The 15,656-nt window shown below is 39.8% G+C and overlaps 1 protein-coding gene, 1 non-coding gene and 1 pseudogene across 5 annotated transcripts in view; 2 read left to right on the top strand and 1 right to left on the bottom strand.

Annotated features, from left to right (window-relative positions):
* The first annotated feature begins 3,584 nt into the window (after positions 1 to 3,584).
* Positions 3,585 to 3,690, top strand: LOC119055045 (U6 spliceosomal RNA). The gene has a single exon (XR_005083615.2). It is a non-coding gene; the product is annotated as a U6 spliceosomal RNA (small nuclear RNA).
* Positions 3,691 to 9,580: 5,890 nt separating this feature from the next.
* SLC41A3 (solute carrier family 41 member 3) overlaps positions 9,581 to 15,656 on the bottom strand; it is a 104,233-nt gene continuing 98,157 nt past the window's right edge. For all 4 annotated transcript variants that reach the window (XM_037153063.2, XM_037153071.2, XM_037153054.2 and 1 more), the window contains 2 exons: positions 11,717 to 11,865; positions 9,581 to 10,466 (listed from right to left, as the gene is read on the bottom strand). In XM_037153063.2, coding sequence (XP_037008958.2) covers positions 10,257 to 10,466; positions 11,717 to 11,865 — 359 coding nt within the window. In that variant the 3' untranslated portion in view covers positions 9,581 to 10,256. The remainder of the gene's footprint in view (positions 10,467 to 11,716; positions 11,866 to 15,656) is intronic.
* Positions 13,478 to 13,900, top strand: LOC119054997 (60S ribosomal protein L23-like; annotated as a pseudogene).

Genomic DNA, 15,656 nt, shown 5'->3' with positions numbered 1-15,656 from the left:
AAATGGCAGGGGTGGTGGTGTTGAGACTGATTGATGACCTAAGACATCTGAGTGCCAGCAGGGGTCTGAGGAAGATTATAAAACTTATTTGTTTTTAGTCTGTTGTCTCCAGTTGTTGTAAGTCCAGTCACGAGCTTCCTACCAATATTTAATAAACAATCATTATTTTTGTACATACTTCCCTCATCTCCTCAGGAGAGGCAGTTCTGGCAAGGGGCTGTTTTTGTAAAACTCAAGATGTAAGCAGAATTCTTGTGATTAGCATATAAGGCCATGGGAATAAAGCAAACTTAAGATGGAATCAGAGAGGCTGAGCACTTCACTTTTACAATAATGCCCGAGTTTCCAAATTTAAAAACAGGATAATATCTATTGTATCAAATTGCTGTGCAGTTATTAATGAGGTTACACATGTAAAGTGCTCAGAAAATGACATAATAAGTGCTTAATTAATATTAGCTCTCATCATTACATGCTTTTACAGCACTATGTACTTCTTTTACAGAACTTATTGGGGCTAGATCTTTGCTACTTATTGGTGTGATGCTGATTAACTCTCTCCCCAGTGGACCCTTGATACAGCAAAGATGGATCCTTTGTACACAAATGCATTCCCCGTATTTAGGTTGGGGTTTAACATCATAGGTGTGCTGAATATTCTCCACTTATCCTTACAGATTCATTCTCCACCCTCACCTGATTATATGTCCCAGGAGTCTGAGACATCTATGAACCATCCATAAGTGACGCCCCTAATCACCTGACTTTTGGTTGGATTTGTCTGTTGCAATACACTGGTAGAAGGTAAAAAGGTACACATTGAATAAGATTTATTCCCATGCCCACAAGCCAGGCTGGAAGCTAGTAGTACTTCTATTTCTTGATTAGACACCACCTTTCAGGCACCAACTCTTTTTAATATATTTTATTGATTATGCTATTGCAGTTGTCTCATTTTCCCTGTTCACTCCCCTCCACCCTGCACACCCTTTCACATCCACATAACCCCCCTTTAGTTCAAGTCCATGTGTCATACTTATAAGTTCTTTAGCTTTTACATTTTCCATACTATTCTTACCCTCCCCCTGTCTATTTTCTACCTACCGTCTATGCTACTTATTCTCTGTACCTATTCACCCTCTCTCCTCCTCCCACTCCCCTGTTGCTAACCCTCCATGTGATCTACATTTCTGTAGTTCTGTTGCAGTTATAGCTGTTTGCTTGGATTGTTTGTTTTTGTTTTAGGTGTAGTTGTTAATAATTGTGAGTTTGCTCTCATTTTACTATACATGTTTTTTATCTTCTTTTTCTTAGATAAGTCCCTTTAACATTTCATATAATAAGGGCTGGGTGATGATGAACTCCTTGAACCTGACCTTATCTAAGAAGCACTTTATCTGCTCTTCCATTCTAAATGAACGCTTTTCTGGATAGAGCAATCTTGGATGTAGGTCCTTGCTTTTAATGACTTGGAATACTTTTTTCCATCACCTTCTTGCCTGCAAGGTCTCTTTTGAGAAATCAGCTCACAGTCTGATGGGAACTCCTTTATAGGGAACTGCCTCCTTATCTCTTGCTGCTTCTAGGATTCTCTCCTTCATTTTAATCTTGGGTAATGTAATTATGATGTGCCTTGGTGTGTTCCTCCTTGGCTCTAACTTCTATGGGACTCTCTGAGCTTCCTAGACTTCTTGGAAGTCTATTATTTCCTTTGCCAAATTGGGGAAGTTCTCCTGTATTATTTGTTGAAATAAGTTTTCCAGTTGTTGCTCTTCCTCTTCCCCTTCTGATACACCTATAATTCGGATGTTGGAACATTTAAAGATGTCCTGGATGTTCCTAAGCCTGTCCTCATTTTGTTGAATTCTTATTTCTTCCTTCTTTTCTGATTAGACGTTTCTTTCTTCCTTCTCGTCCACTCTGTTGATTTGAGTCCCAGTTTCCTTCCCATCACTATTGGTTTCCTATGCATTTTCCCATACATCACTTAAGGTAGCCTTCATTTGTTCATCTAATTTGTGACAAAATTCAACCAATTCTGTGAGCATCCTGATCACAAGTGCTTTGAACTGTGCATCTGATAGATTGGTTATCTCTTCGTCATCTAGTTGTATCTGTTTTGGACCTTTGATCTGTTCTTTCATTTGGGGCATGTTTTTTGTCTTCATGCACCTGTTATGTAGTGAAGGGCGGAGCCTTAGTTGTTCACCAGGGTGGGGCAACAATATCACTGCATTGGGACCCTTTTTGTGGGAGAGGGGTTTAAGAAGGAACAATAGCACTTCCTCTGCTCTCTGCTGGATTTCAGTCACTTCCCACACTTCTACCAAGCAAACTAGGCCCTTCTCCTGTTGATTCCCACATGGGTGGGTTTGTGCACGTTCTAGGACCCTGTGGGTCTCTCCAAAGAACTCTCCTGTGAGGCTGGGATTTCCTCCCAGCACCTCAACCCCCACATATGTTTTCAATTGGTGTTTTGAGGCTTTATTTCCCTGTGCTGGGACCCTGGGTTGTGTGGTCTGTCTCACTCCCCAGTTTTGCCTGATTTATCTGCGTGTGAATGTGGGACCGCCTGGTCTGACAGCCACCTTGTGTGCTACATCTCTCCTCAATCTGCTGCCTGGCTGGGTCTGCCAGCTACCAATTTTTGCCAGCAACCCCACTCTGCACGGCTGCCCGACTCCACCCTTCCTACCCATCTGGATGAATGTGTCTGCCTTCAATCCTTAGTTGTTGGACTTCCATATAGTTCAATTTTCTATCAGTACTAGTTGTTTTTTGTTTCTAAATTTTTTTTGTCCTTATTTTGGTTGTGCGAGGAGGCACAGTGTGTCTACATATACCTCCATCTTCCAGGGACCAACTATTAACCAGTCTCCAGTTCAAGTGAATATGTGGTGGTAGCAGGTCACCACTCATTATTCCCAAGAATCTCTTGAATGTCTCTTCCTTACACTCTGCCCAATTACTCAGCTTCCATCTCTTTCCTTCTGGGACACTGACTAATACAACAGATTCTTGGTCAATATCTGTTGAATGCTTTTTTACCATATGAACATTCTTTAAATGTTCGAACGTCTGAGTTATAGGGGTACCAGGAGAAGAAGAGGAAGGGCAACAAATGGAAAAGTTATTTGAACAAATAATAAAGGAGAACTTCCCCAATCTGGCAAAGGAAATGGATTTCCAGGAAGTCTGGGAAGCTCAGAGAGTCCCAAAGAAGTTGGGCCCAAAAAAGAACACACCAAGGCACATCATCATTACATTAGCCAACATTAAAATGAAGGAGAGACTCCTAGAAGCACCAAGAGATAAGGAGGCAATTACCTACAAAGGAGTTCCCACCAGACTGTCAGCAGATTTCACAAAACAGACCTTGCAGGTAAGAAGGTGATGGAAAAAAGTATTCCAAGTCATTAAAGGCAAGGACCTAAGTTCAAGATTGCTCTATCCAGAAAAGCTTTCATTTAGAATGGAAGGGCAGATAAAGTGCTTCTAAGATAAGGTAAAGTTAAAAGAGATCATCATCGCCAAGCCCGTATTAAATGAAATGTTAAAGGGACTTATCTAAAAAAAAGAAAATAGTGCTTGCTTCAGCAGCACATATACTAAAATTGGAATAATACAGAAAAGATTAGCATGGCCCCGCACAAGGATGACACGCAAATTCGTGAAGTGTTCCATATTTTTCCAGAAAATACAAGGGAACTACACTGAACTCACTGCAAACTACATCAATAGGAAAAAAGAAATTGAAACTATCAACGAGAGCCTAGAGGAAATGAAGAATACAATTTCTGGTCTGAAGAACACAGTGGAAGGAAGAAGAAGATCAGATCAGCAAGTTAGAGGACAAAGTAAAAAAAAAAAAAAAAACCACCCAGAAAGAGCAAGAAAAGGAGAAGAGGCTCAGAAATAATGAAGAGGGATTAAGAGAAATGAAAGAAAATATGAAACGTAATAATATCCAAATAATGGGGATACCCAGAAGAGAAGAAGAGCAAGGAATATAAAACCTATTTGAAAAAGTAATGATCAAATTAGAAAAATTTCCATAATTTGATGAGAGAAAACATCACACAAATGCAGGAAACACAGAGAATCACAATCAAGAGGAACCCAAAGAGGCCCACTTCAAATTTCAACATCATTAAAATGGCGAAATTCCAAGACAAAGAGATAATCCTAAAGGCAGCAAGGGACAAACAGAAAGTAACACACAAGGGTGCCCCAATAAGGTTAGCTCCTGACTTCTCAATGGAAATGCTCCAAGCAAGAAGAGATTGGCAAGAAATATTTCAAGTAAGTAGAACCAGACGCCTGCAAGTAACGCTACTTTACCCAGCAAGGCTCTCAATCAAGAAGGCCAAATAAAGAGCTTCCAAGACAAAAGAAGTCTAAAAGAATATGCCTCCACCAAACCAGCTCTGCAAGAGATGCTAAAAGGACTGCTTTAAGGAAAGGAAGGAAAAGAGAGAGACAGAGAGGAACACAGGTACAAAAATAGCAATGAATAAGTACCTATCAATAAAAACCTTAAACGTAAATGAATTAAATGCTCCAATCAAAAGACACAGAATAGCTGAATGGATAAGAAATCATGAGCCACACATATGCTGCATACCAGAGACCCAACTCAGGACAAAAGATCATCACAGATTAAAAGTGAGTAACTGGAAACAAATTTTCCAAATAAGCAGACATGCACACATAAAAAGCCAGGGCAGAAATACTCACTTCAGAATAAATAGACCTAAAAAAAAGGGGGCCATAAAGAGAGACCCAGAAGGTCACTTCATAATACTCAAGGGACGAATCCACCAAGAAGATATAAACATTGTAAATATATATGCACCCATCATAGGAGCACCCAAATATATAAAGAAAATCTTAGAGGACTTCAAGAAAAATATTGACAGCAACACAATTATAGTAGGAAATTTTAACACCCCACTGTAAAAAATGGACAAAGCTTCCAAACAAAATATCAACAAAGATATTGTGGGATTGAGCAACACCCTAGATAAAATGGGTTTAACTGATATATATAGAGCCCGTCATCTCAAAGAAGCTAAATACACATTCTTTTCAAGTGGGCATGGAACATTTTCAAAGATAGGTCACATGATAGGACACAAAACAAGACTCAACAAATTCAAGTAAATTAAAATCATGCCAAACATTTTCTCTGACCACAAGTGACTGAAACTAGAAACCAACCCCAAGGGAAAAAACCCAAAACACTCAAAATCATAAAGATTGAATAGCATGCTATTAAACAATGCATGGGTCAAGAATGAAATTAGGAAAGAAATCAGAAGGTTTTCGGAAGCAAATAAAAATAACTCACAACAACCCAAAACTTATCGGACACAGAGAAGGCCATCCTGAGAGGGAAGTTTATAGCAACACAGGCCTACCTAAAAAAGATAGAAACATTTCAAAGAAACAACCTAACCCTACACCTACAAGAATTCAAAAAACAACAACAAACACAGCCCAGAACAAGTAGAAGGAAGAAAATAACCATCATCAGAGCACAATTAAATGACATAGAGACTAAAAGCACAATTCTAAGGATCAATGAACCCAGGAGCTGGTTCTTTGAAAAGATAAACAAAACTGTCAAGCCTTTAAGCAAGCTCATCTAGAAGGAAAGAGAGAAGACCCAAATAAACAAAATGAGAAATGAAAGAGAAGAGATTACAAATGACACCACAGAAATACAAAGTGTTGTAAGAAAGTACTATGAAGAACTGTATGCCAAGAAATTTGAAAACCTACGTGAAATGGACAAATTTCCAGAAAAATATAATCTTCCAAAACTCAATGAAGAAGAAGCAGAAAGCCTGAACAGACCAATAACAGCAGAAGAAATTGAAGCAGTAATCAAAAAGCTCCAACACAGAAAAGCCCTGGAGTAGAGAGTTTCACAGGAGAATTCTACAAGGCATTTAAGGAAGAGATAACCCCTATTCTTCACAGAGTATTCCAAAAAATTCAAAATGATGGAAGACTCCCAAACTCTTTTATAAAGCCAGCATCATCCTAATCCCAAAATCAGATAAAGACACACAAAAAAGAAAGAAAACTTCAGGCTAATTTCATTCATGAACATAGACTCTAAAATCCTCAACAAAATATTGGCAAACAGCATCTAACAATACATTAAAAAGATCATATCCATGACCAAGTGGGATTCATCCCAGGGATGCAAGGATGGTTCAATATTTGCAAATCAGTAAATGTAATACATCACATAAGCAAAAGCTAAGACAAAAATCACATGATTATATCAATAGATGTGAAAAAAGCATTTGATAAGGTATAGCACCCATTTTAATAAAAACACTCAGCAAAGTGGAAATAGAGGGAGCATTTCTCAACATATTAAAGGACGTGTATTAGAGACCTACAGCCAACATCATACTCAGTGGGCAAAAACTAAAAGCTTTTCCAGTAAGATCAGGAACAGACAAGATTATCCACTTTCACCACTTCTACTCAATATAGTATTGGAAGTTTTAGCCACAGCAATCAGACAAGAAAAGGAAATGAAAGGCATCCAAATTGGAAAGGAGGAAACAAAAGTGTCACTGTGTGCAGATGACATGTTAGTGTACACAGAAAATCCTACAGACTCCTCCAAAAAACTGCTTGACTTAATAAATGAATTTGGCAAAACAGCAGGATACAAAGACGATATTCAGAAATCAAAGGCCTTTTTGTATACCAACAATGAAACAGCAGAAGCAGAAATCAAGGGAAAAATCCCATTCGATATATCAAAAAGAAAAATAAAATACCTAGGAATAAACCTAACCAAAGAGGTGAAAGACCTGTATGCAGTACACTATACAACACTGAAGAAAGAAATTAAGGAAGACACAAACAAATGGAAACATATATTGTATTCAAGGATTGGAAGAATTAACATCATCAAAATGTCCATACTACCCAAAGCAATTTACAGATTCAATGCAATACCCATTAAAGTACCAATGGCATATTTCACAGACATAGAACAAACACTTCAAAAAATATATGAATCCATAAATGACCCCCAATAGCAGCTGCAATTTTGAGAAGAAAAGCAAAGTAGGAGAAATCACAATACATGATACCAAACTGTATTATAAGGCCACTATAATCAAAACAGCCTAGTACTGGCATAAAAACAGGCACATAGACTAGTCACAGAACAGAGAACCCAGAAATAAACCCAAGTCTCTATGGCCAATTAATATTCTACAAAGGGGACAGCAACATGAAATGGAGTAAAGATATCCTCTTCAACAAATGGTGTTGGGAGAATTGAACAGCTACGTACAAAAAAATAAAATCCGAGCACTAACCTACACCATATACCAAAATAAAGTCAAGGTGAAATAAAGACTTAAATATAAGCCATGACACCATTAAAGTCACAGAGGAGAACATTGGCAGGAAAATCTCAGATATTTCACACAGCAACACTTTTACTGATATGTCCCCTAGAGCAAGGGGCATAAAGGAAAGAATAAACAAATGGCATCTCATCAAAATTAAAAGCTTCTGCAAGGTTAAAGAAAGTATTAAGATACAAAGAGAACCAACTGTATGGGGAAACATATTTGCCAATGACACCTCAGACAAGGGTTTAATCTCTAAAATATACAAGGAAGTTATACAACTCCACTCTAAGAAGACACACAACCCAATTAAAAAGTGGGCAAAAGACTTCAACAGATACTTCTCCAAGGTGGGCACACAAAGGATCCAGAGTCACATGAAAAGGTGCTCAATATCACTAGCCATCAGAGAGATGCAAATTAAAATCACAATAAGATACTACTTTACATGGGTCAGAATGGCCATCATAAACAAAGCAACAAACAAGTGTTGGAGAGGTTGTGGAGAAAAGGGGACCCTAGTGCTCTGTTGGTGGGATTGCAGACTGCTACTATGGAAAACAGTATGGAATTTTCTCAGAAAACTGGAAATGGGTCTTTTGATCTGGAAATTCCTCTGCTAGGCTTATATCCTAAGAACCTTGAAACACCAATCCAAAAGAACTTATGCACCCCAATGTTCACAGCGGTACAATTTACAATAGCCAAGTGCTGGAAGCAACCTAGGTGCCCATCAATAAATTAATGGATCCAAAAACTATGGTACATTTACACAATGGAATTCTATGCAGCAGAAAGAAAGAAGGAGCTCCTACCCTTTGCAACAACATGGATGGAACTGGAAAGCATTATGCTGAGTGAAACAAGCCAGCCATTGAAAGACAAATACCATATGATCTCACCTTCAACAGGAAGCTAAACAATAAAACAAACAAGCAAGCAGAATATAACCAAAGACCCTGAAACAGAGAACAGGCTGACAGGGACCAGAGGGGAGAGGGGAGGGAATTTTAGGGGAAAAGAGGAAGAAGAGTTTACAGAAGAAGTATAAAGGACACATGGAGAATAACTAAGGGGTATGGAAATGGGAAGGAGGTGGGGAGCCCTGAGGGGTTGAGTTGGGATGGGAGTAAAAGACAGGAAACTGGACTTGAACAATAATTAAAATAAATAATTTTTTTAAAAAGAAAAAGATAAAAAACATGTATAGTAAAATGACAGCAAACTCATAGTTATTAATAACCATGCCTAAAACAAAAACAAACCAACTACACAAACAATTAGAACTGGAACAGAACCATAGAAACGGACATCACATGGAGGGTTAGCAACAGGGGAGTGGGAGAAGGAGAGAGGAGGAATAGGTACAGAGAATAAGTAGCATAGATGGTAGGTAGAAAATAGACAAGGGAAGGGCAAGAACAGTATGGGAAATGTAAAAACTAAAGAACTTATGACACATGGACATGAACTAAAGGGGGGAGTTATGTGGATGGGAGAGGGTGTGCAGGGTGGAGGTGAGTGAAGGGGGAAAACGGGACCAGTGTAATAGCATAATCAATAAAATATATTAATAAAATAAAATAAATAAAATTATTTCAGTTAAATTATGGCTAAAATTGTTACGATGAGCTTATAGAAAATAATTCATGAATATGTATGTATTCATACATACATATATATTATATGTATATATAAATAATTTTTTAAAGATTTTATTTGTTTTTAGAGAGAGGGGAAGGGAGGGACAAAGACAGGGAGAGAAACATCAATGTGTGTTTACCTCTGTCATGCTCCCTACTGGGGACCTGGCCTGAAACCCAAGCATGTACCCTGACTGGACATCAAACCAGTGACCCTTTGGTTCGCAGGCCAGCACTCAATCCACTGAGCTACACCAGCCGGGCATAAATTTGTTTTTTTTTGGACAGAGTTCTGGAGAAGTGGTTCTCAAATAAAAGAGTATATCAGAACCACCTGAAGGGCTGGTTAAACATTTCTGGGCCTGGGGAAAGGGAAGATTTATAATCTGCTTTACTAACAAGTTCTCTGGTAATGTTGATTCTTCTAGGCTTGGAGACTACAGTTATTACAAACATTGCACTAGAGAAATGCCAGAGGTTTCTATTACACATAGATCCAAGTCTCATGGCTACATTAATATTTTTACAAATACAAAATGCCAAATGTAATATATTCTATGATTTATTTTATACTTTTCTGATCACTAAAATCTAAATAGAGGTTTTTCTTAGAGAAAAAAATAGAAAGAAAGAAAAGAGCAAGAGGTGAAAAAAAAAGCAGTGACAGGAATAACAGCTGGGAGCAGATGAGAGGATGCGTAAGCCCCATTCTAGGAAGAGCTGCACACATTTGCAGGGCACACCAAAAATGGCCCATGGAGCTGAACCTGGTGAAGACAGCAGTTAAGCCAAGGTTCAGGGAGTCCGTGGTTCATGGAGTTCAAGGTTCACATGGATTTTTTCCTGCTCTACCCCAGTGGGCTGCACTGTATGAAACAGGACCACACATTCCCCAAAGTGCACTGGACATGCCTCTTCCTTCAGGATCTTTAGGCCTCAGTACCCCGCTCTCTACACTTATGTGCACTCATTCACAAGCTTGTCCAGCACTTAGATACATTCAGTCACATTCACAAACAAAGAGTGCTTCTAATTTTAGGCTCCATCATGGACTCAGTTTCCAATGCCAGGGCCAAAGTGTATGGCTCAGTCTCCTTAGCTGACTGACATAGGCCCACTTTAAAGGCAGGGAGACCTAAGAACTCAGCCAAGGAGGAACTGCATTCTGTACCCCACTCGTGTAAGAAAAAATTTATTGACTAACTGGAACTGCCTGGTCTCATTAGGAAGGTTCAGGTGCTGATCCTGAAATTCTATCCAGTTCTGCTTCACTCTGCAATAACCAGCTGATAAGAAAGCAGAGTGCTAGGAGGACAGTCCCTAGGAGGTCCCCTAGCCCTGTGAGGTAGGGGATACAGTGGTTGTCAGGATCCAGGGCCTGATGCCATGTCAGCCGAGCCATCACTTCTGCCAGGTACAGCAGGATTGTCACCTGTCATAAAAGCAGGCAGACACAAAAGACAAAGACCAAGTCAGAAAGTCAAGTGTCACTAAGGAACAGTATCAGATTTTAAGGGCAGACACCGATATGGACACATTAACCCCAGGTACTTCCCCTTCCCCGAGCTTCTCTTGGGGTCTGACACCCAGCTATGAGCTCACGCAGGGGCCAAAGAAGTTCACTCTCTTCCATTCTTGCCTAGCCTCCCTCCCGGTAGTTGGGCCCTGCTCCTAGCATGCTGAAGAGTCAGACAGACCTGCTGCTACTCCTTAGCTTTCATCTTCTCTGATGCATCAGCTCCACTCAACATCCCAGAACCTTAGACACAAAAATTGCTCAGACTTGTTTGGGTTTTCTGGAGACCCTCGCATGGGCAGTTTTGGATGGCTGGCCTTTCCTGAAGGTGCTATGGGGTAGTTCACATAGCCCTGGTCAGGTCTCGGGGCTTCTCAGTCTCTTGTTGTAGGCTGATCCAAGCACCTCTCTGCTGCTTCTCAGAACAGTTTCTCAGACTGCCCTAGCCTATTCTTCAGGGTCAGAGGCATGCTGTGACTACAAATGCTACATATCAAGGATTTGAAAATGCTAGTCCCTTAGAATTGCCCAACAATGCCCACAGTAATACCTGCAGAGGCCCCAGGCCCACAGGAAAACCAACCAGCTTGGCAGAGTTTGCTGTGTCCTTAATCTCTGAGGCAGGTACCAGTAGGCACCAGCTTAATCTTTCATGTCCTTATCACCATCCAGCACTGACTAAAGTCCACACATGCCTTTTAGAAACACCCCAGCAGAGATGTGGTCCCTGCCCACCTCCTGTCGGTGTGGCGTGATGCACATGGGCCAGTTTATCAGCAGGATCTTGCTCCATGGTAACATTCTGCATTTTCAGGATGGTTCTTCTGATCCTCTGGTGAGAAGTGAGCTGTATGCAATAAGAACTGTGCCTTGTGAAGGGTGGACTAATGAGTGTACTGTGTGGATGGTGGCCTATGCAGTGTGCAACATGGAGTATGCTATGTGGAGTGTGTAGTATGGAGTATCCAGTATGGAGTGTGAAGTGGCCTCTGGGTCTGGATCATGCCCTTGGCCTTGAACAAGTTAACCTGATGGGAACTGTGCCCTGCATGTCCAGGAACACCCAACTCCACCTCCTTAGCATCTCTCTCAGGACAGGGAACAACAAAGCTTGCTAGCTGCCTAACCACTGAATGCTGCTTTGCTGCTACAACAGCTGTCCTTACCTGGATCAGGCCTGCTAGCAGATAGAATGCCACAAAGATCTTGCTGTTTGGGACCGAATGGCCTTCCACCAGGTAGATAACATAGAAGAAAATCAGATGGCCCGGAATCACCAGAAAGATCAGAACTCGAGCTGACATGGAATTGATTTCTGGAATAAACAGGACCAAGGAGGTTGTGTGACTTACCTGACAGCAGAGGCCACTTACAAATGTGACAGTTTAATAAGGCATCCACATTCATCCACTATTTCCTGAATGTGCCAAAGGGTAGTTTCCACAGCCCTGGTGGACTATGTTGCAGGCATGTTTCTGTAGATGGGAATATAGTCCCATCCCTTCCCTAATGGAGCTGAAACTTTTAAGAGAAGAGAGAAAAACTGGAATTGAGCAGCAGAAACAAACAAGAAAGGTCATTTCAAAATGGGACAAGTACTAGGAAGAAAATAAGCCAGGGTAATGTGATAGAAAAGAGCTACTGGAGATAGCTCTCTCAAGGAGATACTCTCTCAAGGGGATGACATTTAAGCTAAATTCTGACTCTGGGGGGAAAATATTATGGTCAGAAGAAAGAGAATGTGCAAGGAGCTCAAGGTGGGAAGACCCTGAGAGTATTGAAAAACAAAAGCTCAGCACGTGGAGTTAAGTGATCGGGGAGGGTGGTGCACTCATTGGGCCTTTGGCACATTGGTGGGTGAGAGTGATCACTGCTCTCTTCAGGATTTAGCACTCTATGAGTTTGAGACTCTGAAAGAAATGTGATTTACCTTGCCCATCTCTTTAAAACTGTAACACATGTATATATGTTTTTCAAACATGAAGAGTTTCAATGAAAAGTAAGTCTCCATTTGCTTATGAGTTAATATAATGTATTTTATTAGCCTCATAAGGAAAAGGAAAAAAATAATATGTAGCTTAGAAGCTGAAAAGTCTACTATAAAATAATATACAGAGAAAGAATGGAAACACACAAGAGCACCAAAATCTATTTAGGATGACAAATTAGACAAGGTGTAGAAAAATTAGACAAGTTGCAAAAAACTTAGAGTAAGCAAAATAACTATTATTACCAGCTGGCATAAAAACCAAGAAAATTTATACAAAGCCACACAAAAAAATATAACCAAAGACACTGAAATAGACAGGTGGACAGGGACAAGAGGGGAGAGGGGAGGGAATTTCAGGGGAAAAGGGGAAGGATTCACAGGAACAAGTATAAAGGACACATGTCCAAAAACTAAGGGGAATGGAAATGAGAGGGAGGTGGGAGCACTGGGGGGTTAGGCTGGGATGGGAGTAAAAGACAGAAAACTGTACTTGAACAATAATTAAATTTTTTAAATGTTTAAAAAAAGAATTTAGCAAGTATTTAGGTGATTCTACAGAGTTTCCACCCAAAACCCATGTTGTAACCTAACTCACAATGTGATAATATTTAGAGGTGGGGTCTTTGTAAAGTAATTAGGTCCTGATGGTAGAATCCTCATGAACAGGATTCATGCCCATATAAGAGAGACCCAAGAACATGCTCTCACCCTTTCAACCCCATAAGGACACAGTGAGATGACAGCTGTCTATAAATCAGGAAGCAGACCCTCAACAGACATGGGTCTGCTAGTGCTTTGAGCTTGGACTTTCAGCCACCAGAACTATAAAAAAATAAATTTCTGTTTATTGTTTTATGTTTCTGTTATAGCAGCCTGAACTGAGACAAGTATCTAAATAATAGAGAAAGTAGCTTTTTATCTCTTTCCAGCAATCAAGATGTCGAAGAGAGGACGTGGTGGGCCCTCTGTTGCAAAATTCTGGATTTCCCTTGGTCTTCTGGTAGGAACAGTGATCAACTATGCTGACAACCCAGGAACCAAATATCTGTATATCACCTCCGTGAAGGAGGTCAAGGGATGACTGAACAGGCCTCCTGCTGCTGGTATGGGTGACATGGCAATGGCCACCATCAAAAAAGGCAAACCAGAGCTCAAAAAGAAGGTACATCCAGCAGTAGTAATTTGACAACAAAAGTCATACTGGAGAAAAGACTGTGTGTTTCTTTCCTTTGAAGACAATGCAGGGGTCACAGCAAACAATACAGGTGAAATGAAAGGTTCTGCCATTACATGACAAGTTGCTAAGGAGTGTGCAGATTTGTGGCCCAGGATTGCAACCAATGCTGCCAGCACTGAATGATTCTCTAGTGTATTTGTAAAGAAAAAAAACATTAAAAATTATTTCTTCCCCCCCAAAAGGAAAGTACATACTTTTTCTATATACAAATGGAAGTCAAATTATAATAGTGATTTCCATTCTAGACAAGATGAAACAGACACACTTATTCCTATTCTTACTAAATACAACTAAAAACCCTGGCCATTATATAAAAACAAACATAAGAAGATTCTGAAAGGTGGGGGAAAAAAGGCAAGCTGCCTAGGGAACTCAGGGTCCAAGGAACAATATGGCATTGTTCCCCAAATTGGTTTTTTTTTTTTTGGCCTCATATACCTGAGACTGGATGCTGGAGAATTCAGTTACCAATGGGCACTGACCAAAAAGACTCAACAGAAGTTTGCTTTCTATAGCACAAGGTCCAGAAAAGGGGCAGCCTAGCAAAACAGAAATTCTTAGACAATAACCACTTTATTCAAGCCAAATACCACAGCAGCCCCACCTCTATCAGCAAAGGCCAAGTGAGTAGAGCCTGGACTTGTCTCTGCCCTGATCCAGATGGAATGTTAGTATTCACACCTTTTGAATGAAGTCATATAAGAGAAGGCAGAGTAATAGAAAATAAGTGGTACTCTGCCTAGTGGTAAAGAAGACTCCTTGCCACACACTCACCATATCAGTGAAGGCCATGTGGGAGCAATAATAAGGCATCCCTCTACCTCCCAGCAAAAGTTGTGTCAGGGGAACATGGATTCTTACCCTACTAGGGTAAGGAGGTGCTCCTTTTCCCTTAGGGCATCACTGGAGAAGGCCACGGAATCTGGACTTTCACTCCTGCCTTGTAGAAAGGAAAAGCAATGCATTCCTTTCCCCCAAGTATCGCATAAGATCCAGAGTCTTATAACATAATACTTCAAATGTCTGTGATTCAATGTAAAAGCACTCATTACAGCAAGAAATATTTCAAGTAAATGAGAAAAGACAACTAACAGACACTAACACTAAGATGACACAAATGGCAGATGTATGTGGAAGTGATTTTAAAGAATCCATCTTTAAAATGTAATTTTAATATTGTAATAACTATATATGGTGACAAGTGTTACTAGGTTTATCACGGTGATAGCAATTACAAACACACATGAAACACATGGTAAAAATAGAAAAATCTCAGAAGAGATAAAAAAGAACCATATGGAAATTTGAGAACTATATTTAAAAAAATACAATAGCCAAAAAATCCAAACGACTCAATGAAAGCATCAATTGCAGACTGGAGAGGACAGAGAAAAGAATGAATAAATGTGATGGAAAAAAAAAAACTATAGAAATCAGCCAATCTAAATAACAGAGAGTTATATATGTATTGGAAAAAAATTAAAGAGGACTTCAGAGACTTGTGGGACTATCACAAAAATAAAACATTCCCCTCATCAGAAAACCAGAAGGAAATAAGAAAGAGTGGGATTGAAAGAGTATTTAAAGAAATAATGGCTTAAAATTTCCCAAATTTGGCAAAACATAGTATGTATCCAGGTACCAAGCAGGGTAACCCTAAAGAAATCCAGACCAATGTATATCATAACACTAAGCCTATAAAGAAAATAAGCAACAGAGAAATAAATGATACCTCACGTATACAATAGACAATTCAAATGACGGCAATTTCTCATCAGAAAACAAGGTCAGAAGGGTGGCACATTTTTCAAGTGTTAAACTATTAACCCTCAAAGTTATATCCCATGAAAGTATCCTTCAGGAATGCACAGGCAGACCC

The sequence above is a fragment of the Artibeus jamaicensis genome, unplaced genomic scaffold, assembly GCF_021234435.1.
Source record: "Artibeus jamaicensis isolate MK-2021 breed Jamaican fruit bat unplaced genomic scaffold, CSHL_Jam_final contig_3192, whole genome shotgun sequence".
Taxonomy (NCBI): Eukaryota; Metazoa; Chordata; class Mammalia; order Chiroptera; family Phyllostomidae; genus Artibeus; species Artibeus jamaicensis.
The sequence above is the reverse complement of the archived record's forward strand: the minus strand, read 5'-3'. Positions and strand labels throughout refer to the sequence as shown.